The sequence below is a fragment of the Piliocolobus tephrosceles genome, chromosome 5, assembly GCF_002776525.5.
Source record: "Piliocolobus tephrosceles isolate RC106 chromosome 5, ASM277652v3, whole genome shotgun sequence".
Classification (NCBI taxonomy): domain Eukaryota; kingdom Metazoa; phylum Chordata; class Mammalia; order Primates; family Cercopithecidae; genus Piliocolobus; species Piliocolobus tephrosceles.
In genome coordinates, this window is record NC_045438.1 from 162,964,457 (window position 1) to 162,991,261 (window position 26,805).

General features: G+C 40.1%; 1 protein-coding gene across 6 annotated transcripts in view; it reads right to left on the reverse strand.

Moving 5' to 3' along the window:
• The window catches only part of FARS2 (phenylalanyl-tRNA synthetase 2, mitochondrial), a 521,198-nt gene that overhangs the window by 374,725 nt on the left and 119,668 nt on the right, over positions 1-26,805 (reverse strand). For all 6 annotated transcript variants that reach the window (XM_026456814.2, XM_023221126.3, XM_023221130.3 and 3 more), the window contains one exon: positions 25,765-26,397. In XM_026456814.2, coding sequence (XP_026312599.1) covers positions 25,765-26,376 — 612 coding nt within the window. In that variant the 5' untranslated portion in view covers positions 26,377-26,397. The remainder of the gene's footprint in view (positions 1-25,764; positions 26,398-26,805) is intronic.

A 26,805-nucleotide genomic window follows, 5' to 3' on the forward strand; every position in this document is an offset into this window, starting at 1 on the left:
AGACCCTCCACTGCTGCCACTGACACCACAACCACCACTCCTTTACACACATGGAATCCAAATATTTGGGAGTATCTTTTCCAGGGTTCCATGGTTAGCATATAATAATCCCGGGAGTCTACCTGAGCACTACAGGATTCAATTATTGATTGCAGCCAAGCTAGTTTCAATAGATCAATCAGAAATACTCGTGTGTCCATGTAGGTACATTCGAAAAATATTAGGGGCAGATGGGAATGGTTGAAGCAATAAATCTAAAACCCACTGATAATTCCCAAAATGCAGCACACATTCCATTTTGAAAATTTATTTTACATATATTTTAATAAATTTTAAAAATATTTTAAGATATTTAAAATCAATATATTTTATATATAAATATATATCTTAGAGATAGGGTTTTGCTATGTTGCTCAGGCTGGTCTTAAAGCTTAGCCTTCAGTCCAGTGTGGTCATTCTGGTCATCCTAGGCTCAAGCAATCCTCCCACTTAAGCCTCCTAAGTGGCTGGGAGAGCAGGTGGGCTAAGTACTTCATTTTAATAACTACATAATACTTTCAATGTGTACTAGAAAAATATATAACTCTCCTATCAAACCCATGATTTCACAAGTCCTATAGCTTAGAATAGCGCTAAGCAAAAGAGGTCAGTCACTTTAAGGCTATTTTTAGAAACGTATTAAAATCTAATCATACATGCACTATATGGGTATGACCAAAACATAACTGTAACACACACTAAAGTTTTCAAAACTCTGAAATAAGGAAAAGCAGCAGTTCATGAGGCCATGTGCACAACACAACACAGAAGAACAAGACTATCTAATCAAAGGCAGAGATTATTTCTAATGGAAATATAACACTGGAGCTAGAAGAGACTATAGTGCATTAACCAATGCCATACAAGGAGAGGAAACTCAGAAAGGTAAAGATCCAGAGGGTAAGATCACTCAGCCAATTAGATATCAAGCGAGGACCAATCTCACCCTTGACGCCAGGGACCATTAAGTGTCTGCCTATCACTTAGCTTTATGTGTGGGAGATACCACAGTATTGAAATTAAATTAATTTGCATTAATCGCACGCAACAGTCTGTATAATTTATTTTTCCACAAGGACTGCTTCTGTTTCTCTATTTTCCTGACTGTCCTTGTGCAAATCCAAATGACCCAGAACACAAATTCAACCCCAACTACAGTTGCTTACAAAAGCCAAAGAAAGTAGTCCAGAACTATTGAGGAATTAATGAGCAAGGAATTACTTCTAATCAGATTTAAGAATAAAAGCAGACTGTAAAAGCCAATTAAATTTAAAATTTGGAAAGCCAGCAAGATTTTTCCAAAAGGTCTAGATTTTAAACACATATTTAAAGAGCATATAAAAAAGAAAATGGTCAGAAGAAGAATTTGCATCTATGCAAAATCCTAGAAGTGGCAAAGTGAAAATGGGCTTGGATGATAACAGATTTTCAAGGAAATATTGAGGACTGGTCTGTGGCTCCCAAAGTAGTCATTTTTATACCAGTCATTACAAAAATAACCATTGACCACCAATTTCATCTGTACAATCTGCCTTACAAATTAATGCTAAACACTTATGTATCCTGACTCTGAGTTCCTGTGACTGATAACATGACCCTGTTACACACTTCACTGCCACTTGCAATACTAACGGTTAGTCGTTCCACACCATTTAGTAGATTTGCTACTTTGCTGCGTGCTTATCTTAGATACTATATGGTTTCCTGTCATCTTCACAATCCTCATTATTTCCCCATTTCTCAACTAAGAACCCTGAGGCTTAGTGAGGTTAAATAACATGTACCATGACATAGTAAACGGTGGGGCCTGAATTCAACCCAAAATCTCCGAGTCATGACCCCAACTTCCAGGCTCCGTGGTTATTTCCATGATGGAATATACATTATCACTCTCTTCAGCTTCAGTATTAAAAGGGCCAATAGGGTGAGAAGAATAGGATTTAGAACTGGACATAAAACACCCATGAACAGAGCTGAGCTGCAGTGGTTCCACATACTTCTACTGCTTTAGGCACCCTGAATAAAATAATGATGGTTTACCCTAGTTAAATCATTCTTACTGAACAAGGACTAATATGTTTCTCAAAAAGTGATAAATTCAGGTCTGCCTTTAAAATGCACTTAGCATATATGCAATTGCATCAATGCGAACAGTTTCTTGGGTTATTCTAGGAGGACTGCTTTGAAAAAAATGTAAGCTATGATCACGTTCCTCATTACTCACAAGAAGGCGTTGTGTGGTTAGAGGCCATGTGAACTCCCAAAGGCAACACAGAGTACGGGAAAGGGGCCATACCTGGGGCAGCTATCATGACACCAGGGCTTGACACTGGTTATCTCAGTCCCTTTCCTCTTAAACTAAGGGAATGGAAGAGAACCAAAGAGAAACAGCAGAAGAAATGTAGACATAATATGTTTGAGAATTGACCAAATAAATGTTCCTCATATACATGGTAAGGGAAAGAAATTTTGCTCAAACCCACGAGTTGTTCACAAGAAAGCCTTCACACAGAAAAGACACTGGTTTGTGATACTGTTGTTTGGTTTATAAAATTCTGAAAGATGATGTGTCATAGAAAATAATCAAAATAATCCTTGAAGTAACTGTAGGACTTGAGTAGTCCCTGTGGTTAGCTGGGGACTCAAAAAAGGCAGGATCCCTCAAGGGTACTGAGTAAGGATATTTTTAGCATGTGGGATGCAAAAGAATACATACTCATTGCTTTCTAACTTAATCCTAATGCTGATGAAATAATTCTACCTACTGTTCCTCCCTGAAGTGTCTGGGGCCAAGCATGGGCTTGAAAAGTGGCCTAACATCACAGGGAAAGAAAGCAATTCACTTTCTGAATAACCTGAACAAGCAAGGTAAGTACTGGAACAAACAACTGTAGTAGAGGCTGAGTGCGGTGGCTCACACCTGTAATCCCAGCACTTTGGGAGGCCAACATGGGTGGATCTCTTGAGGCCAGGAGTTCAAGACCAGCCTGGCCAACATGGTGCAACCCCATCTCTACTAAAAATACAAAATTAGCCTGGCGTGGTGGCGCGTGCCTGTAATCCCAGCTACTCCGGGGGCTGAGGAAAGAGAACTGCTTGAACCCAGGAGGCGGAGTTTGCAGTGAGCCAAGATCGTGCTACTGCATTCCAGCTAGGGTGACAGACACCCTGTCTCAAGAAAGAAACAAATAAACAAAAACAAACACAACAACAACAAAACAAAACAAAATAAAAAACTGTAGTAGGAGAATTCAGAAAGCTCTGTTTCAGAGAGGAAAATCAGAAAAAGATGTACCATTTTCAAACTACAAGGCATTTTTGCATTGTAACATTAAGACAAATATAATAAAGTCACTTCAACTGCGTTTGAAATTTTCAAGCAGGTGGTAAGACAGTTAACCACTATCATATCACCAATTTCACTAATACTAGCTTCATAAGTCAATCTTTGCCTGAGGTAATAGACCAAAAAGGTAAAGTCTGATGAGATACACCACAGGGTATTCTTGCTCTGCACAATACCAAACGCAAGTACAAGTGACATGAGCAGTGAAGAGATGATCCAAGAGAATGCTAATGGAAAAATCTTGCTGGGCAATGCAGCCAAACAAAATCATTTAAGTAGCAGATTGAGGACATGAAAGAAGGGAGGTCATAACTAAGAGTCCAGGCTGTGCCAACCAGCATTTTAATGAAGAGGAGAGAGAGAGGACATGAGAGAGAGGACAGGGAGGGAGGAGAGGAGGGACAGTAGCAGCTTGGAGAACTCAACAGCAGTACTCAAATAACACTGTGGTCAGCTGACGTAACATTTTCCAACTACAAGGAATTTTTGCATTGTCCAAGAATGAAACTATGTCCAAAGTCATAAAATATTTCTGCAAGCTGATATTTTTTAACTGTTTAATTTAGCTGTATGATTCTGTTCGAAAGGATCTGACAGAAAAGTTTAGCAGCTTAATTAGGAAGGAAAATATGTTACTCTCTGAGTAAAAAGTAAAGCGAGTCTTTGACATTCATGGATGCCAGGGAAGGGCAACAATAAACAGATACGATGGAGAAGTGAAAACCCAAAGCGGCCCATGGAATACAAGATACCTGCTAAATAACTCCATATGACAAGTATGACAAAAGGGATTTTTTAAAAGGATTTTGGAATATCCTGGCTCTGAGAAGCGGGTACCAGAGAGCAAAGTTCCACCTGGAGGAATGGCTCAGGACAACTGCCCACCGACAACAGGAAAAGGAACTTGAAGAAAATACAGATCCATTACATATTTTTCAGAATGATTTCATTATAGGTTACATGATACAAATGCTCTCGTCCTTACAAATTCATCAGCAAATTCTAGATCACTCACTAATGATTTGGTAATGGCTGGACTCTCACAGGAACTAAAGCAGGTTCCTAATTCTGTGTTTTGCTGAGAGTGAAGTAAAAACAAGTGAACACAGACACAGTGGCAGCCAGAAAAGAACAGGCTTTATTATTCCCAACTGAAGAGCTTAAAAATCATGGGCAAATATAAAATCAGTGCCATCTAGAGGCAAAGACATAGAGAACTATTTTATTACTGGCGATGGTACACGATCTTGTCACCAAAAAAACATTCTTCATTATTAATCCCCCATGAACCCCATTTTTAAAAAGATTTGTGTCAAATTGCATTTAATAAATAATCATACTTTTTAAATTAAACACACATATAACTGACAGTAGGGTCATATGAACTTGATAAAATCCCAGTTGATATTTACTTTTTCTGTGCAACCATTCCCCCCTCCCCCCCGAAGTGTATGATTTTTGAAATAAAAAGACATAGGGTTTAGGATAAGATAATCCTAAAGACACAAGGAAGGGGATACTTCAAATTATTGGTTCATCTCAGGTTTCTGAAGTATTAGTAGATAAGTTCTTCTCCCACTGCCAAAGATAACTGAAAAGGTCATAGCAAGAGAGTTTAGAAACAAAAGAACAAAAATGAATGCAGGTAATAACGTAAAAAAAAAATTGGGTCACCAACTGTGACAAATGTACCATGCTAATGTAAGATGATAATAATAGGAGAAACTGAATATGGATTATACAGGAACTTTCTGTACTGCCTTTGCAATTTTTCTGCAAACCTAGAATATTCTGAAATTAAACACTTATTGCAAAATTTAATATAGAAACAATATACCCCTCTGAATGAGTTCAGCCTGCTATAGACAGATTACAGCCCCAGAAACAACACTTCAGTCTCTTATCATGAGAGAAGACAGGCAACCATGGTTTGTAACCAACATAAAAGCACAAGGAAAGGGTTCTAGAAGGGTAACATCATCACCTCCGGAGAAGAGACCCCCATCACAGTGCCCTGAACAAAGCAGATGCTTCACGCTATTCTTCCTAATTACTTGATCAATGTAGACTGCCTCTATAAGCACATGCCAAGTCAAGAACCAAATTTTGGAGAAGAAAGTATTAGCTGTTCTCTCCAGTTAACTTCAGAGACTATGCTAATCATGTACCTCACTTGTTAAAATGTCTATCCCACCCACACTACTTTCAATTGGGGAAAAAAACTGGCTTTGTCCTCTTTTTTACTGAGAACAGAGAAGTCAACAGAGAGGAAGCTCCCTAATGTCTAAGCCCTGTATTCCCATTCATAAACATCTGTGCCTTTTCTGCAGTCATGCTTCAATCTTTCATTCCTACCTTAGTAACAAAAGGAAAAGTGTGCCTTCCCCTGGTCAGGCTGCAGATGTTACTAATCCATCTCCTCACATCTTGGATACACCCTATCCCATCACTCTGTCTCCTCAAAGATGTCATTTAGAAATCACGCCATCTCTCTTGCACCAGTAATCTCTCCAAAGGTTCTATCTCCTCAATGAACATATACCATTCTTTCCTTTAAACAAACAGTTCACCAAACCAACAAAACTCCCTCCGGTCCCAGACCATGCTGCGACTATCCCCTCTCACAAACACAGTTAGGTTGATAGCTCTTTTTTGGTCTTCTTCACAGCTTCCCCTCCTTCCACTGTCACTAAATATTTGCATTCCAACTCATTTTCAGTCCTCTACAGTCTTTACCCTGCACACCTTCCCCTAGATAAATGCAGCTAAACTGGTAACTGCAACTATCATCATATGCCCATAGATCATATATCTCCACCTTCACCCCAGGCGACTGTGCCAGGGCCACATACACAGGTGCACCTGCCAAGGGGGCATTTCTACTTGCAAATCTCGAACCTAAACATATCTCAGACTCAAGTCTCTCTCCTGCCCCTATCCCAAAACACATTTCTCTTCCTGAGACCCCTAATCCTGTGAATGGCACCAAAAAAGCAACCTGGGAGTTAGTTTTAATTGCTTTTCCCTTTTCCTCACTTCCCCATGTACAGGGATAAAATCCAACACATTCCACCTCTTTCACATCCTTTCTTATGCATCATCCCTGCCATCTCCTTGGCTTAGCCTGCACTGGTTCTCTTGGACGATTATAATAATCTCCTAACTACTCTTTCCGTCACCAGTCTTGCCTGACCCTGCTCCATTCCACTGGCCACGTTGCAGAATTATTTTTCTAAAATGCCAACCTGAACGACTGCCTCACTCTGGCCATTAAAAATTATTAAAGACTCCTCATTCTTTTTAAACTGAAGTTCAAATTATAAAAGTTACATAGCAGACCCTTTATGAAGCAGTTTGTGTTTCCCTCTCTAACTCCATCACCTGTCACTTCCCAGTGTGCCACACTCCACAATACACATTCCGGGGACTCGTCACGCTCCTACATCTTCATTCCTTCAATCTGCTACTCCACCACCTGAAACACAGCGCCCCTTCTTCTCTGCCTGTACAACTATAATGTTTTGCCTGAGATTCTTTGGGACACCTTCCATTATTACCCCCAGGAATAGAGCTCTCCCTCTTCTGTGCCTTGGCTGTATCTTTCACTATGCTGACCGTGGGGAGTAGAGTTTATACTTTATCTCTCTCTATATATATAGGAACAGCACTTAGTCAAGACCTTATTTTACACCAATCTGGTTTAGGATGAGCTTCCCAAGAATGTGTGGCATCCAAACACAAAGGCAATCTATATCCAACTCGGCTCAGCCAAAACCTGTCGCTAAGCAGGCGACCTCTGAGTCCCAGGGATAAGCCAGTCATCTGGAGAGTGACAGACACAGGCTGTAACTGTGATGAATACAGCCTCACATATTTGGCAGGCCTACTGCTTACTAATTCTTGGTTCACAGAGAAACAGGAATCACTTCTAAACATGAGCACACTCACATTTCTTACCATAGAAACTCCCGGCTGGGCATGGTCGCTTACACCTGTAATCCCAGCACACTGGGAGGCCGAGGCGGGCAGATCACGAGGTCAAGAGATCAAGACCATCCTGGCCAACATGGTGAAAACCCGTCTCTACTAAAAATACAAAAAAAGTTAGCTGGGCATGGTGGTGCGTGCCTGTAGTCCCAGCTACTTGGGATGCTGAGGCAGGAGAATCGCTTGAGCCTGGGAGGTGGAGGTTGCAGTGAGCCAAGATCGTGCCACTGCATTCCAGCCTGGAGACAGAGTGAGACTCCATCTCAAAAAAAAAAAAAGAAAAAGAAAAAATAGAAACTCCCAAGCCTTCATTTCCCCTAAATGCAGCAAGAAAATTCAATTACATTATTCAAATCCAACTAAAGCATTTCTCAGCAAATATTAAGTATTCAAATCACTTTGGAGGAAGGATTGGGATGCCTTAGTAAGATGAATAGACAGATATATTAAAGGGATAGCAAACTCATCTAAGTGGATTTCAGCTGCTAATTTCTACAGTTTTCAATTTCTTTAAATAACTGGGCCCTAAGTAGGACTTCTACAGCTCATCATTTGGGAAGACTTGTGTTTGAAAGGGCCCAGTTAAATACAACTCTGTCCTAAGTTCTCCTGTCTTAACTAATAGATATTGAACCAGCTTTGCCATTCCCTGGATTTTCTATAACGCACCACACGCCAATTAATCAAGTTAAAGAGATTAGCACAGGGGAAGGAATGCACCAAAGCTCTGCATTGCAAAAAGCAGACTTTATTTTCTCCCTGCTGCTTGTCTCATTTCCTCTCCTTGCGATGAGACTTTGTGCCAGTGGATTAATGGGAAGAGATGTGAAACAGTCAGTATTCTGTGGTGAAAGATACTACAAAAATACATTGGTGGCTGAGAAACAACTTCTGCCAGGCAGCTGAACAAAATACTGGCTGTCAGAGTGCTATACTAGATTAGAAGCTCAAGCTTCAAACACACAGGTTCCTCCTATTTCAGTCTAAGCTTTCTCAGGGAAACCCCTATGTCAGACCTTTAGTTTCCAACTCAAACAAGTCCTCGCTGGCCAACATGGCCTGTCCACATCTCCCCTTACTTAAGCCTCCATGACAGAAAAATCAAGTTGAACATTTCACAGAGGCTACTCAGTTCCTTGCTTAGTGACCAAAACATGTGCTCTGCAGAGGCCAGGGACAACAAAACTCCTAAGGGCAGCAGGTTCCATCCCAGGGGATTCCACAAAGCCATGCAGCCAGCACAAGGCGAGGCTGCCTCCACAGTGCTGTCAGTGGGGTGGCATCGGGCAGCTACCTGAACTTAGTCTCCCCAAACATACTGCCGAATGCTGCTGGGTATTTTGGAAATCTGGCCATTTGCTTTGCCTGCTTTTATTAAGCCTGACACATCACGATGAGTATACTTTTCTTCTCTTAAGGGCTCTCCTAGGGGGACCAATGGGAAAAGGAAGTAGATTAATATTCCTGCCAAGCTCTGGCCTCTACGGAGAATCAGAAATTTCAATCCGTCAAAGCAAGGAAGCTGCACACAAATTACATGGAGATTAAATATCTGCATCTGTCAAGGCAAAAAGCACAACGACAACAATAAAAAACACCCCATTCTGGTGTGAACTGGTTCTCATGACAACCGCCATTTAAAGTAGGAGAAAACTTCACCCATTCTGCTGTCAACTTTAAAATTATGATCTCTCAACATCTTCTTCCCGGCCCATGATGACAGACAAAACAGAGAAAAAGAGATTGCATTTTCTTCTCCAGGTGGCTAAACAGCTCATTCATGATGCCAGTGGGTAAAATATAACAGGACAAAGGCCCCATCGAAATTCCATCCCCTGTTCTACAGGAAGGTGACAGAAGACACATTACTAATCAGTTACCCATGGGAAGGAACAGAAAAGACAGCAATGGCTTAAAAAAAAAAAAGATCAGAACTAAAAAGGACAACCCACAAGATACATAATTGACACTGACAATGCTCAGATAGATCTACACTTAACACAAAAGGAGGAGACAACTATTGGTAAGATACATGGAAGGGGATGGGCGGGGCAGCCACCATTAGCTGAACACCTCCTCATGGCAGGGAGCATGGCAGGCTTGTTCACCACCACTCAAGGGTGGTCCTCATTTTAGTTATGGACACTGAAGCTCAGCGTGTAATGTTAAATGACTTATTTCAGGTCAGCAGAGGCTGAGTTGCAGAACCAGGATTTGCCTCTCCTTTCACTAGCTCAAAAGCTGGTGTTATTCTGGAGAATAATAAGAACTGCTATAAAAACAAACATTGTCAAGCTATAATGCCCAGGCCCAGGGAGGGGCTCCAAAAGCCAGCAACCAAAAGTTCCAGTCCTTTATTCAGTCCTAAAGAGCAAAAAAGGCATAATTCCTTATTCCTATAATTTTATGTATAAATAAAGGCTACTTATTAGTAATTGGCTAAGTGGTATACTAGGAGTTACTAATAAAAATGTGGCATCAATAGAACATAGAAATCGGCACTGACTGAGGACTCTCAGTGTTTCACCATGAGGTCTAGATCCCCAAGACTGGTATGATGGTTAATTTTATGTGCCAACTTGATGGGGTCACAGGGTGCCCTGATATTTCGTTAAACATTATTTCTGGAAGTGTCTGTGAGGGTGTTTCTGAACCAGATTAATACTTGAATAGGTAAAGTGAGTAAAGCATGTGGCCCTCCCCAGTGTGGTGGGCCTCAGCCAATCCATCAAGCACCTGAATAGAATAAAATGCTGAGTGTTTGGACGAACGTAGGCAAGATGGCCCAGTTCCGGCTTCTTCACCGTCAGCTTTCCCGCGCCCGGGAAAGACACAGGTCGACTACGCAGGCGCAACCCCACCTCCGACGGAGAAGAACCGGAACCCGCCTAGCCACGCCTACCGCCCGGCCCGACCCGCCTATGTCCCGCCCACTGCCCGCCCACTCCCAGGCCCAGGACATAAAAGCCGCTCCCGGTGGGTGCGCGGTTGGTGGGCACTTCCTCAGCCCTCACACCTGTGGAGACTGTAGGAACTCCGCCCAAGAGCTCCACCGGGTGACTCCCCTGGCCTCCCCTGCCGGAGACCGACAGACCTCACCCCTCCCCCACACCTTCTTTCCTGAAGCTGGGGGACCAAAAATAAATGTGCAGTTTTGCTCCTAGCCTTGCCTACTCGCTGGTCATTTAATACTCGCCCTGGTTTCCTAGAAAGCAAATCGGTTTCCTGGAAAGCAAATCAGTTTCCCGGAAAGCAAATCACTGAGGAAGAAAGAATTCTCTCTGCTTGACTAACCTGGGCTGGGACATCAGTCTTCTCCTGTGTTCAGTCTTGGACTCCACCCCCTCTTCTGCTTCTCCAGCCTTCAGATTGAGATGAACTGTACACTCCTTCTCCTGAGCCGTTATTTTTATTACAGATCTGTGCTATATCCTGTGGGTTCTGTTGCTCTGGAGAACCCTGACTAATACAAATAGACAGTAACAAAGAACCGTCTAATCCCTGCAGCACTCTTCAAAAGGTGGAATCTCCACAATTCCCAAAAAGTAAACTATCAGTAGATCTTCAGTGGTAGCCTGAGTTGGTTGTAGACCTCACATACTATTAGGGCCTTTTAATAATAAATCACTGTTACTCTAGCTACATCATTATGGACGACTTTACTGTGTATAAATCGACATGATAGAATCGATATCTAGGCCGGGCGCGGTGGCTCAAGCCTGTAATCCCAGCACTTCGGGAGGCCGAGACGGGCGGATCACGAGGTCAGGAGATCGAGACCATCCTGGCTAACACAGTGAAACCCTGTCTCTACTAAAAAAAAAAAAAATACAAAAACTAGCCAGGCGAGGTGGCGGGCGCCTGTAGTCCCAGCTACTCGGGAGGCTGAGGCAGGAGAATGGCATGAACCCGGGAGGCGGAGCTTGCAGTGAGCTGAGATCCGGCCACTGTACTCCAGCCTGGGCGACAGAGCGAGACTCCGTCTCAAAAAAAAAAAAAAGAATCGATATCTAACAACTAGATTTTAAGATTATATTTGAGGCAATAAATAAAAATGATTTGTACCCCTATTACCAAAGGAGATGGATACATATTCTACATAGTCCTACCACAAAATTCCCAAATGACACCTCATTGCTATCGCTGAATTCCTTTCGCATTAAAAAGACGAAAGACTTGAAGTAACTGAACTGAACGGTCTTTTACCTTATCTGGGAATCCATAGCATAAAAATATTAAGAATCATCACCCTGGAGAAGGTTAACCCAAGTTCCCTTGAAAGTCATTCTCTCACTCAGAATCTTTATGGTGAGAAAGCATTTCTTGTCATTTGTCAAATGCAAATCTTTCTCTGCTTGATTTAAGCATAGCTCATAAACCTTGAAGAATACACACACGTTATCTAAATTCCAACACATAACAAGATTCCAAGAGCCAGTGTTTACCAGATGCATGGTAAGATCTGCTCCCCGCAGGACCCATGCTGCCCACTGTCCCTGAGTCTGCTCTCTGGCTAGCCCTCCGCCTTACCAGCTTTCTAAACAGAAACCAGCTCTTTGTACTTCCTGGTTCAGAAATGACCACAACTTAGGAATGTTCCCAGCCCTCGGAGAGGGACTTTCAACTTTTCCCTTGGCTTCGCCCAACACACTCAACCCTGCCTCCTGTTCCTATACTGCCTCTGACTCTGAACTCCTGACTTGGTTCTCAATCTCAAATCATTCTAATAACTGACATCTGGTCATACCCAAGTTAGGCAGCACTCTCTGCCTTCCTACCAGTAACTTAACCCTAACTTCTGTTGCTACTCACATAATCTACCATCAAACATAATCCCAGCATGGCAACACGACCCAAAAGAAGTGTTACAGAAAAGCGGCCGATGTGGAAACAGAGAGGATTGCTGAAAGAATCCAGAACAGCTTTTCCAATTTACTACAGACTTAGATTGAGAATTACCTATTAACAGCGAAAACTATCTCCTTGACCCTGACTTCAAATTTCATAATCTAATCCAGGAACCTATATAACCCTTTAAATTATATAAAAAATTCTGCGTGCAAGTATGTGTGCGCACACGTGTGTGTGTGTGTGTGTGTGTGTGTGTTTCTGGGCAGTATGCAAATTTCTCATCAGACTCTCAAACAGGAAAAGAAAAAAAACATTAGAAATCATTGTGATACATGCTCTCACTCACAGGTGGCAACTGAACAATGAGATCACTTGGACACAGGAAGGGGAGCATCACACAACGGGTCCTATTGTCGGAAGGGGGTAGGGGGGAGGGATAGCATTAGGAGATATACCTAATGTAAATGACGAGTTAATGGGTGCAGCACACCAACATGGCACATGGATACATATGTAACAAACATGCACGTTGTGCACATGTACCCTAGAACTTAAAGTATAATTTAAAAAAAAAAGAAATCATTGCAATAATGAAATACTATTGATCTTATATAAAATTATATAAAGTTTCTATAAAAACTAAAAAATACAGCTAAAAACTAACATTATATTTAGATGACGTATCTAGTTTAAGAAAACTATCTTACCTTTCAAAGTCATTGAAACTGACAAACGTTTACAATTTTGCAGAGATCTATCCCAGGATGAGTCAAGGAGATGACGCAGAAAGCAGATTTGAGGATAAAGCCTCAGAGCGAGGACAAGGAAAGTACCTAGTACAGCGAGCGTTCTTGGTCCAACAGCAAGAGTGTAGTCTTTTACATTTGTGAGTAGACTTGGGTATCCGGACATATAATTAACACAATGTGAGTGGCACAGGCTGCTAGCCATTTTTGAGGCTGGCTGGTAAACTCCCTCTCACCTACAGCCCACCTGCACCTACCAAGCTCGAAATGTAAACTTAGACCACTCCATCCCCACAAGTAGCCTTTGTTAACACACACCAGGCAGAGAAACGCAGTTCCTCGCAAGGCGTGAAGTTTACTGTTAAGAGCATCATTTCTCTGTGAAAATGTTTTTGCTATTTTCACACATCACTTCGGCTAGTAGAAGAAAAACACTGTTACTATAATTACATGGATTTGGTAAACCTAATGAGGCCCTCTTAGCCTTCAACAACAAATGTAGAATGTAAATGACAATAATTTTCCTGAGATCTTAGAGAAATGACATGTAAAGAATATTAATCTGTTCTTCTTTGGATGCTATCATTGGTTCAGAAGCACAAGCTTTTACCCTTGAGAACATCCTCTATTCTCTATGTATTCCATCTACTAAGATCCAATAACTAGAGAGCTTTCCCATTACCTATTTTCAGAAATAGTAAATTTGAATTCGGAACAAATATTTTGCCTACATAAATATGACTTTCCCTAGCAGCTCATGTAATTGCATAAATGACAGCCTATCTCCCTAAAGGCTTCTAGACATTCAGGAAAGGGAGCAAGCTGACTCTGTCACTTATCACCTACACAAAACAATCAATCCTTCATTGCCTGCTCTGTGAAAACTGAGTTGAGTCCTTGAAATATTTTTCCTTTGCCAGCTGGCACAGGAAATGCTAAACTTTGTCAGTAGAGGTCACTGGAGGGACACTGCAAAGGAAGGTATTCTTACTGCGCACCCTGCGCTCCTTTTGCCCAGATCTGCAGTGCAGGGGGCAACACAGCTCCTCCAATGGCCAGCTGTTCCCCTCAGTACCCCATTTGATCATTTTCATAGCAGAGTGCTTCCTGCAAGACAAGTCTCCCAAATTAACTTTCCCCACACCCAAGAATGCAGATTTCCATAAATTCCAGAGCGTGGATATCAAGCAATTTCACCAGCATGGCACCACTACCACTTCTGAGCCACTCAGTGAGGCACAGCCGCGGGAAGAAGGAAGGGGCTCTTCTTTGGGTCACCCATCTTAGCCCTAGGGGTAGCAGCTGCTCCTTACAGATAATACTTCTGGACTCTCTCATTACCCCTTACTAGCCAATCCCTGATTCCCCAAGTTCTGTGTTGAAGTTTGTAATTCTTTACATTATGCTTTCCTTGATCAAGTTACTGTGTGGTTTCTATATCAGAGTTGGACCCTAACTGACACATGTGTTCTTATAACTGAGAATACCCAACCAGAAAAGCAAATAGGTGAGCTGCCATGCAGTTAACAGTGCTAGCTGTCATCTTTTGCAGTGGAAGTTGGCAGTTCAGAAAGAGGGAGACATTGCTGTTCTGTGCAGAATCTTGGGTTAGAAATATGAGGCACAAAGAAAGAAAGAGTGGCCCCTTCACGGAGCTGACTAACCAGCTGCAGACCCCAGGCTCACATAAACTAACATTTCAAGGCAGCGACTTGCTGAAAGCCCAGTAAGAGTCACGGGCAAGACTGCTACAAGGCAGTGATGGGTCTCAGGCTAAAGAGCCTAACAGTTTCCATCTTGTCATAGCCAAGGACTAATTATCTGCAAAAGCCCTGTGCCACAGAAAAAGGGGTCTCTCTCTCCAAACGGTCCTCCAAATCATGCTTTGTCCCCCAATAATGGGGTATTTCCCAAATCCACGGACTCCTCGCTGTGACCAGTTGCCTCTCACTTGACTGTCAAGACAGAGAACTATGTAAACATGTGGGCAGAGAAAAATAATTTTAAAAAGGAAAAGCTGTTTCAATTGAAGTGTGTCTTTGACAGGGACAAAGCTTCCTAAAATATTTTAAAGAAGAGATTAGGGAAACATGGGGACTATAATCTGTCAAAGCCAAATAAAAATGCCTTCAACAAAACCCCTCCACATGAGGCTATTAAGGAAATCCAATAACCACACGGCAGAGAATAAAACCCTGTCACTCACTGAAAGACAGAAAAGTGATTCGGAGCAGAAAGCAGGACTAAAGAAACTACCATGGGCTCACTACAAGAGTAACAGCGGGGAAGCTTGGAAAGAGAAGCCCCAAAACAGGAGGGTTCCAATGAACCATCTGGAAAGTGGGAGAGAATATCAAAGGCAGCAAAAGTGAGATTTTCTAATGATAAATGACAGCGTTTTTTTCTGACAAGGATGAACCACAACGATTGCCAAAGGGTGTTCAAAATGAAGTGCCCACTCCCACGGGAAGGAATCGTGAGGCAAGAGCACCACGCGTGGAAGGCGCCCCTCCCCCACACCCCTCCATGAGGAAATGGCGAATGAGCATGATTCTGTTTACAGGGGTGGGTGGTATATGAACTGAACACACACCTCTTGATGAAGGGCCATTCCAGTAACGGTTTGTGGTCAAAATTATATAAAAAGTTTACTTCTCTGTACACCTTCACTCATCTTTTTTATAAAAAGATTTCACGGCCGGGCGCGGTGGCTCACGCCTGTAATCCCAGCACTCTGGGAGGCCGAGGCGGGCGGATCACGAGGTCAGGAGATCGAGACCATCCTGGCTAACACAGTGAAACCCCGTCTCTACTAAAAAATACAAAAAACTAGCCGGGCGAGGTGGCGGGCGCCTGTAGTCCCAGCTACTCGGGAGGCTGAGGCAGGAGAATGGCAGGAACCCGGGAGGCGGAGCTTGCAGTGAGCTGAGATCCGGCCACTGCACTTCAGCCCGGGCGACAGAGCCAGAGCCAGACTCCATCTCAAAAAAAAAAAAAAAAAAAAAAATTCCCTTTGTTTCTGTGTCAATATCTGTAAATTATATAATAGTTATAACTTCTCCACAATTATGCCTTCATTTGTTAAGCTGTAAGGTTATATATTTCATAGATTGGTAAAAATTTCAAAAAATTATAGGGACTAAAGGTAGGCAATGCTTTATTTTGCAAAGTACAGGCATATGTTTAAAATACTATCACCATCACTTCATAAGAGCAATTATATTTTAACACTCAAGAAAGTGGCAAGGAAATCATCCTAGAACAGAGAGGAGCTCTTTAAAATAAATAAATATACCTTTATAAAACTTGGTACATTGCTCTTATATTTTTGATTTTCCTGTAAAATGAACAAAAACTTGGTCATGGACCAAGACTGGTGAATACACTCAAGTTTGAGAACTACTAGCAAGGACAAGAAACAGGTACAAACATTCTTATATAAAATTTAAGAAAAGAGGCATTTAGAATTTTTTTAAAAAAATAATAATGAAGACAGAATCTAGAAGGAAAGAAGGCTCATTATGAATCACCTTAAATTCAAGAGGAAGTATTGCCTGCATATGCGTGTACACAACAGAAAAATCCTGGAAGAAACGGACCCAGAGGATGTTATCAAAGGGGAATGAAGACAAAATAAGGAGGCAAAGCCTCCACAGCCAAGACTGGAGAACAACCTGCAGAATGCCTGTCTCTCACACGACTCCTCTGTCCATCCTCAGGGCCCACACACGAGTGCGCATCTGGTGAAATAGGACAAGGCGCTGCCAGGGAGAGTGGGAAAACGGAACTTCTCTGAGCACTGGTCCACACATGCATGTTTCAATTGATATTTTTAATCAGATTAAATAGACACAGGATTTGTGTGAGCTTCCACTGGTGGGCCTGTCAAATACTTGAAATCCACCATTCTCTGCAAACTAAATGTCTCAAGTGTTCTGTAAAAATTTCGTTTTGAAGCTATAGTACAGTGGTTCTCAAACATGTAAGTCTCAAAATTCTTCTATGCTCCTAAAAATTACAAAATATTGCATCATTTGCAAAGAATGATATGATGCCTGATCTCATTCACCCTCCTTCCACATCATAAATAATCACTACCTTGATTTTGGTATTTATTATTCCCATATATTTTTTCACATCTACTTTTATGTTTATCTAGCTGGATTAAAGAAACATTGTGTTTGTGTGTGTGAAAAAGAGAAACAGACAAAGACAGACAGAGAAAGAATATAAGCAAGTCCATAAGAACACACGTTGTCAGGCATGTTTTTGTTGTCGGGTGCATTTTGAATATCCATTTTAAAAGGTAGGATAGTTTAGTACCACTCATGGTGTACTTGTTTCCTTCAAGATTGCATTAAAACCCATTCATGTTGACACAAGTACCTCTAGACTGTTTACGTTAACTGCTAGAAAGTATTCAGTATAAAAACAGAGCCCATTTTATTTATCCTTGCTCCTCTTGATGGGTATTTGAGACTTTCTAACACTTAAAGAAAAAATGCCAAATCACATAGCATACAATTTTTGTTTTCCTTGGAAGCTACCAGATTACCCTCCAAAGTGACAGTAACTATATACACTCCCAAGAGATGGGTATAAGATGGGCAGTTCCTCTAGGCCTTTGGTATTGTAAGGAGTATTACATTTTGCTAATCTGCTGAGTTTGAAATAATATTTGGTTGTTTTAATTTGCATTTTCTTGTTTATTGATAAAGCTGGTCCTTGTTTATCAGCCAGTCATGTGCCTTCTTCTTACACAATAAATCATACACATAAAAGTATACGAGTATGACATGTTTAAAGAACAGTAAAAGCACAGACATGTGTGCTCATCACCTACACGCATTTTCAGAAGAGAGAACAGTGTCAAAAGTTTGACAGAAGATTGGTAGTGATCATGTAAAAGAAGGTCTCAGGATGAAAAAAAGAATCCAGTAGGAAAATGTCTGACAACATAACAAACATCTCCACCCGGCACGTAGAAATGTCTCATAACTTTGATTATGGAGACTTTTATTAGGCAGCTGTTTTAACACAATGTAGCCAACTTTAGCACTTCTTTCCCTTAAGGATTTTTCTTGTTTAAGAATTCTGATGTTTATGATATTATATTCTATCAAAGTCAAAATGATAATCTCCTATATTTTCTTCTGAAAGTTTTAAAGATTTTTCACAAATGAATTATTAATCCATCCATTTGATGGATTTAATGTGAAGTAGAGATCCATTGTTTTCCTATAGAGATGACTGTCTCAGAACAATTAATGTAGAACCCATCACCTCCCACTTATGTAATATCACTTATATTTTATAAGTTCTCAAATATGAAGTAGAGCTGTTTCAACGTTCTCTACCCAATTAACCTTGTGCCATTACTAAATTATCTTTGCAACTACACAAGTATAAGTCTTAATACCTGAGGCTCTTTCTATAAATTTTAAGATTAGTCCCTCAATTTTTCCAAAATATCCAGTGTAACTTTTGGTTGGATGTGTGCTGGATTTGTATATTAATTTTGCCTGAATTGTCATCTTCATGATATTGTTTTCCTATCTATGAATCGACAAATATGGTAAATCTCTCCTTGTGTTCTTCTGTGTCTTTTAACAATATTTAATAAATTTATCCATAAATATCTCAAACATCTGATGCAAGATTTATACCTAGGTACTGAAATATTTTAGTTGACACTACAAATAAAATGTGTTATTACATTTTCTAATTGGTTCTTACTTATGGATAAAAACATTAATTATTCTATATTGTCCTTGAATCCAACAACTTTGTTGAATTGTCTTATTAGTTCTAATAGTCGATCTGTATATTCTATTTTTTTCTAGGTAAACCATTAAATCATCTACAAATAAAGCAGTTTTATCTATGTTTTCCAATGCTTATGCCTTCTATTTCTCTTTCTGGCTTACTGCATAAGCTAGCATTTACCACATAATGACGAACAGTAATAGCAAGGAATCCTGAATTGTGCCTAATTTGGATAGAAATGTTTAGAATGATTCACCATTAATTATGTTTGCTGTAAGTGCTTCATGGATTTCATTTATAAAGTCAAGGAAGTTTCCTTCTATTTCTAATTTGCTAAAAGTTTTTATCATGAGTCATTAATGTCATCAAATGCTTTTTCAATGTCATGAGACATTAAATGCAAAGTATTTTTCCACATCTATTGAGATGGTCACATGCTTTTTCTCCTTGTATCAGTTAATACAGTACAATGTAATGTATGTACAATAATAATGTGGTAGGATACAATAAATCAATGAATTGAATTTTCAAATATTTCATTTAATAATTCTATATCTGTTCATTAAAAAAGAATAATCTACGTTCATAACAATGAAACTTCAAAAGTTTTCTTTCTTATCTAGTTGGGATATTAACATGTCTAACCTCATAAAATGAGCTTGATAGAACTCTCTTTTTCTATGCTCTGAAACCGATTGTACAAGTAATTCATGATTTGGTAAAAACTTGTGTAAAATCATCTGAGGCTGATCGAGGAAAGGCTATTAATTTTAGAGTTAATTGCTTTCAGTTTTCTATTACATGTAATGTATGCTTTTATCTTTAATTTATCCTGCATTCTTTTTTTATATTAATAGTTGTCTTCCCCCATGAAAGCAGAGACAATCTCATGACTGTCTGATATCTTCTTACAGTCTTGAATCACAGTACATACTCGGCCAGTGTTTTTGACTGACTGATGGATCCCAGTGTTTTCCTTCAGTCTTTTCCCTTAGCCTTTTATTTGGAAATTTTCAAATGTATGCACAAATAGAAGGCATGATGATTTCTCTGCATCCAACGCCCAGTTTCAATAATTAACAATGATTAATCCTCTTACGTCTATCTCCAAATGCCTAATCCACCTTCCCACATTATTTTGAACAACATCACAGACATCAGATCATTTTGCCCTTAGGTCTTTCAATATGTATCTCTAAAAGAAAATGACTTCATAAAAATACAATACCATTTATCACACCTAAAAAATAAAAAGAAAAAAGAACTCAATTTCAAATATTCAGTTAGTGCTCAAATTTCCAGCAGTCTCAAATGTCATGGGTTTTTTTTTCTTTAAAAATAGATAGGATCTACACATTGTGACTGATTGATCTTTCTTTTAATCTACGGGTATCATTTCCATCCCCTTTTATTTTTCTTGCAACTGTTTGAAGAAATTGGGTCATTTATCCCATAGAGCAGTGCTTCTCAAGCCACAATAAAGGAATAGTTTTAGATTTCCCATGGATCACAAACGGATACATGGGCCTACTGCTACTACATAGACTAGGCACACTCAACTCATCAAGAGTATTTAAGGACACTTGAACCCATCCACACACTGTTCAACAAAAGAAGTCCACTAATAATGTGCTTGAATACAATGGCGTAAACATTTCTAAACCCTTAGCATTGGTTAAACGTTTCCTAGCACTTACTTTTGGGTCCTCTATTTATTTCATTCTGCAGATCACATCTCCAACAGACCCACTACACAATTTCGCACAGCCTGAAGATGTCCTACAAATATGGTAGTTGGGTCTAGAGAGTTCATCAGACTCAAGTCCAACATTTTGGGGGAGACTGTATAGTTGGTACTGTTTCCTTCCTTCAGGAGACTCGTTAAGTGTGGTTGCCCCTCTGTTTGTGACGTTAGTAGTCACTGATGAACAGTGATACTGGAATCTCTCCAGTAAATCTAATTGTGGGAATTTTGTTCTCCGAGAGACCCCTAAGGAAGCTCTCCTTTTCTCTCAGGTACCGCTGTGTCCCTATATGACCTGTTTCTGATACAGGGCAGACCTAGCTGTTCGTTGTGACTTCCCATGCATTTGTGAGGATTTAGGGAGAACTTGTCACCTAGTTGTGCCATAGATGTTGTCTGTGGTTTTTGGTTTTGCTATTCTAGTTGCTCTATCAATTTGGTAAGATTTGGGGATATTCAAAAACTATACACCCACCTCCCTTCCACATTTTTTGTAACAAAGTCATTTTTAGCATCATAAATTGAACACTTAATTTGATGGTTTCCATTTTCAATTTTTAAAATAAACTTATCTAAAGTTAAAGGGACGACAAATACCCTTTTAGTTAACACCATCAGTTTTGTTTTTCTAATGTTAACTGTGATCTTATGGCTTAGGTGGGGAATGTCAAGTTTCTCCATAAGGAAGTGACTATGGTTCCCCACATTGGAGCAGTTCAAAGTATTTTCATTGCTCATCCATGATAAGTAATTTGCAATTTATTGCTAATATTTCTCTTTAACCCATGAATCTATACTTGTATATTTTTAAATTTCTGAGAATATGAAACATTTTTACTATACTTTCTTATTGCTTTCTACATAAACTACATTGAAGTCAGGAAGGCAAAGTTCTATTTCTGTTGTTGATTCTTTGACATTTGTTTAGACTTTGACTCTCAATTAGTAATGCATAAGTAATTTTTAGAAATCCATATGACTATACAGTTCTGACATTTGCATATAAAACTCCATGTGTGTGCATAGGTCTGCATGTGTGTTTATACACATATACATATATAATTGTGTATGTGTGTGTATATATGTTTATGGCAACCAAATTTTAAAAATAAATATAAATCAAGCTTGTCAACCATCTTTTCCGATTGTCTGTATCTTTACACGTTTTATTTTCATAACCCATTGGTTTCTGACTGAGGTCACTTAAAATCTTCTAACATGGTTATAAATTTGTCAAACTTAACTTTTAATTCTTCAGTTTTGCTTTATGTACTAAGCCTATGATGTTGAATACATAAAAATTCTTAATTCACAAAGTTTCCTGATTGAGGAATTATCCCTCTCTGTTACTGTTTATCACTTTTTCAAAAATTCTATTTTACATAATATTAATATTGCTGTACCAACTTTCTTTTGGTAACTATTTGCTTGATATATCTTTTTCCTGCCCCTTATTTTCAGCCTCTGGTTTGGTTTTGTTTCAGGTTTCTCTAACTGAAAAATATCCAATCTGATAATGTGTGTCTTAAAGTAGTAAGTTTAACCCATTTAAATTCATGAATACTGATGTATTTGGACTTATATCTACATCCTTAATTTGGCGTTTCTATTTACCATACTTTTTTTCATTCCTTTTTCCTAATGTCTGTTTAATTGAGATTATGCTCTACATTCCTCCTTTCCTACTCTGTTTGCAATGCATACATTGTACTGTAATCTAATTTTTTTCCAACAAAGTCTGAAGTTACTCAGTAATTTTAACCTATCCCCAAATATGACAAGAGCCTTAGCAGACTTTCAATATCTATTGATTACTCCCTCCAATTTATTACTGTTCACTAGAGTTTTCATTTTAGCATTTTTCAAAACACAAAAGGTTTTTTCCCACAATTAATAGCTAAGTGTATAGATTATTGTGATTCATCCATTTCTATACTTATCATTGGTTTTTGGTTTTTTTTACCCTGCCCCTCTGTATTTACTTTTCTTCCTGCTGAAATACACATTATAGTGATGAAAGTAATAATTACAAAGATCAAACAACAAAAATTGTTGTGGGAAGTCAGGGACCCTGAACGGAGGGACCGGCTGAAGCCGCGGCAGAGGAACGTAAATTGTGAAGGTTTCATGGACATTTATTAGTTCCCCAAATTAATACTTTTATAATTTCTTATGCCTGTCTTTACTGCAATCTCTGAACATAAATTGTGAAGATTTGATGGACACTTATCACTTCCCCAATCCATACCCTTGTGATTTCCTATGCCTGTCTTTACTTTAATCTCCTAATCCTGTCATCTTCTTCGTAAACTGAGGAGGATATAAGTCGCCTCAGGACCCTGTGATGATTGCATCAACTGCACAAATTGTTTGTAGAGCATGTGTGTTTGAACAATATGAAATCTGGGCATCTTGAAAAAAGAACAGGATAACAGCAATAAGACTTCTGACCGCCAGTGAGCTGGATAAACAGAGCCATATTTCTCCTCTTTCCAAAGCAAATAGGAGAAATATCACTGAATTCTTTTTCTTAGCAAGGAACATCCCTGAGAAAGAGAATGCGCCCTGAGGGTAGGTTTATAGACGGCCCCTTTAAGGCATGCTGTCTTTTATGGTCGAAGCTGAAGGGATGAAATAAGCCCCTGGTCTTCTGTAGGGCTCCCAGGCTTACTAGGACGAGGAAAATTCCCACCTAATAAATTGTAGTCAGACAGGTTATCTGCTCTCAAACCCTGTGTCCTTATTAGATGTTATCAATGATAATACGGAAACTTCATTAGCAATTTTAATTTCGCTCCATCCTATGGTCCTGTGATCTCACCCTGCCTCCACTTGCTTTGTGATACTTTATTACCTTGTGAAGCATGTGATCTCTGTGACCCACACCCTATTCGTACACTCCCTCTCCTTTTGAAAATCACTAATAAAAACTTGCTGGTTTAACGCTCCGGGAACATCAGGGATCCTGCCGACATGTGATGTCTCCCCCAAACACCCAGCTTTAAATTTCTCTCTTGTGCTCTTTCCCTTTATTTCTCAAACCAGCTGAGACATTTAGGAAATAGAAAAGAACCCACGTAACCAGCGGGTTCTCCTGATAAAAAATACCTTAAAAGATAACAATAAAATGTTTAAAATTGTCTCTGTAAAATTATTAAGTCTAAAACTCCTATTCACAGGGGAATAAACTGAAAGAGGAAAAAACAATTTGTTTAGAGTGAAGATTAGGTCAGAATTAGTACCAACATTTTAGTTGAGGTTAGGAATTCAGAAAATACCACAACCTTCTGACTCCACTCTCCATACCATTCTTGGAACCAAAACTCCCCTTTGGGTCATTAGCAGATCCCACATACAAAGGAGTGTCATGAAAAAAAGCAGAATACAGAAAAATAGGCAATGAATTCAGAAGAGCTGAATTCCAGCTTTTGCCATGTTACTAACTGCTGCAGCAACTTTGGGTAAGTCACTAAACCTTTTGGGACCTCATTCCTCATGGCTGAAGTCAAAATGATCTACCTTGCGAGGTTTTTATTAAGAGGAGTAAATGAAGCAATGAACACAGATGCACCTTATATAAGAAGATTACATACATACATATACATGAGCATAAATTTTTAACTATATGCAGAATATACAGTAGCATTATCAGTTTAGATTAGTAATTTGTGCTAAAATTGGACTGGACCCAAAACAAATATGAAACAAGGTGAAGGCTAATTTCCTATCCACTTCCTACTTCCCATCTTCTGTGGCAGCCTTGATTTTCCCTCCATTAAAATGCTAGAAGTGCCTGGCGGCCTTCATTGCCTCTTTCATGGCATGCAGGCTTACAAATCAGGGCGCATGGTCCTTTCTTATCTCTTTAATGAGGTAAGCTGGGCTGAGCACCTGTCTGCTACTGTGACTTGGACGTCATATTACTGGCACCACAGCTCCTCTTGCACATTAATTTTAAATGACATCCTTTCACTTGGACATATTTCCCAGATTTTGACCTGTCTTTGTTCATCTCATTTTAGTTCCCTAATAAATCTATGTCCTTACTAATCATTATTTTTCCTAACTTGGAAAATAGTCAGCTATTCCAAGTAGAGAGAATGCTCATGTAAGATCCCCTGAGATCCAGCATGAATGGCCTTTCTGTGTAAGGCTAACCTATTACTGTATTATCACAGTCACAAAATAATAGCACATCCAGAGGCAAACAGAGAGAAAAAGAAGAGAAGGGGAGGGCAGTCCTGTTCAGTTATCTCCTGCTATATGATTTATAGAAGACAACAAAACAATGGCTACCTATTAGCCTAAGGATGCTATACTATTTGTTTTCATATTAATAACTCATTTAGCTTACATGGCAGGAGAGAGTTTTGTGACAATAATAATTCCTCCTGTTCCAATGAACATGTCTGGAAGGGACATTGCTAAGGAAGTAAAATGAAATACACCCTGTGTTAGTTTAAGAAGTAAAATGAAATACACCCTGCGTTAGTTTAACACATCTGTGTCTTATACAAAAACAGAGACGGTTTTTAAAACATGAGTGAAGGAAAAGCGGTATGGTAAGTTTTTAGGAAATGGAATCAAGCTTGTAGGAGTTTCATAATTTGAAGAAAAAAAAAACCCAAAAAAAAGATGCACACAACATATTAGGATAACATCTAACAGATGCAAGGAGTTAGGAAAAGGCTCCATGCATCCTAACATATACTTCAAGAATAGCAGCAATTAAGACATCCCACAGCAATTAAGACATCTCACAGCAACATGCAAAGCCAGGGAGGGTGAGGAAAGTGCCTGGGGACAAGACACAGTTTACAGTCCAAGCCAATAAATCATCAGGCCCCTAAGGTACCTAAGAAATTCATTTCTCTCTAACAGCATGAAAATATAATTTACTTCCCCTAACAGAACTAAGAATGACCTGACCACAGGTTTCCGAGTTGCACGTTCAGCCATCCTGGATTAAAGGTGAATTTGAGCCACAGACTATTCTCCATTCATAAGAAGTAACCCAGAGAAAGGCAGGTCAGTATTGAGAGAAAGGATAAGGACAGACAACTGAAAACTAAGGCTTTTCAATTTCTGTAGTTACTCACACAAGAAATCAGTCAAAAAATACGAAGGCACACCTATACACAAGATGTCATTAAGTATGGATGATTCACTAAGGCAAAATAAGGCAAGCAAGGATGACTATACAGTCTCATTGAGCTAAATGTTAGTGACCTCAACATAAAACGTCTATGACATCCTTTAGCAATGAGAAACATCTCGAGACTCACCTCATGTTTGGAGAAGAGCCGCACGGCCTCCAGTTGATGGAAAATAGGGTAGTGCTGGGAGTCGATCTGGTCACGCCTGTAGACATCACCCACCACCAGGAAGGCATCTAGCCCCGCGTGCAGTAAGTCCCACTGGTGTGCAGATGTGTGCGCTCTCAGCATGTGAGTCCGATTCAGGTAATAGTTGTCCCCCTTCTTCCTGCTGGGGTGGTCAGCTGGGATGAGCAGGCTGTCAAAGTTCTGCCAGGTCGTGACCACTGGAGAAAGGTTGTCGTGGACCGAGAACAACGGGGTCCCGAAGCGGCCCACATACTGCTTGTAGAAGTGCTCCTTCACCCTCTCCTTGATCAGCCACAGAGGGTGATGCTGCTGGTTGTGCAGGTTCCTGCCAACTTTCGTGAGGACCTTCCGGGTGAGGTTGCTGTAGTCGTCCTGAGGGTAGGATTTGCCCAGCAGCTCCACCACACTGCCTGGAGCTCTCTGGGCAGCACACTCTGCTGCAGCAGGTCTCGATCCCCAGGCCTGGTGCTGATGGCCCCTGGAGATGTGACTGGCTTTACTCACCAGGTAGACATATGCATGGGCACCTCTCCTGAGAGCTGAGCCCACCATTGTAGAAACTTTTCACAGGGTCTGGAAAGAGCACACAGGCAAAGCACAAGTCAGGTGTCACTCTGTGGAAAGCAAGTCTGTTCTCTGTGTCTCCCACCAGCTCCCTCTTGTCATACTGGCATGTCTCCCCCACTAGGACCTCCACACAGCTGAAAGAGCCAATTAAAGAAATCTGACAGATGGGTGATACTTAATGCACTAAATCAGAAGATTCTTGGAAGTCACTGTTAGATCCCTAATCTCTAGTTGTCCTTCCTTTGTCATTCAGGTCCTTGGCTTTGTAGAAAACTTCGTTTATTATGTTATCATGTCCTGAACCTGTGATGTGGAAAAAAAACTTTAAATGTGACAACCTGCACATTATAGAACCAAAAACCTTTAGAGGGATCCCCTAAAATATAGCACTTAATTGGACCCTACTATGGGTCC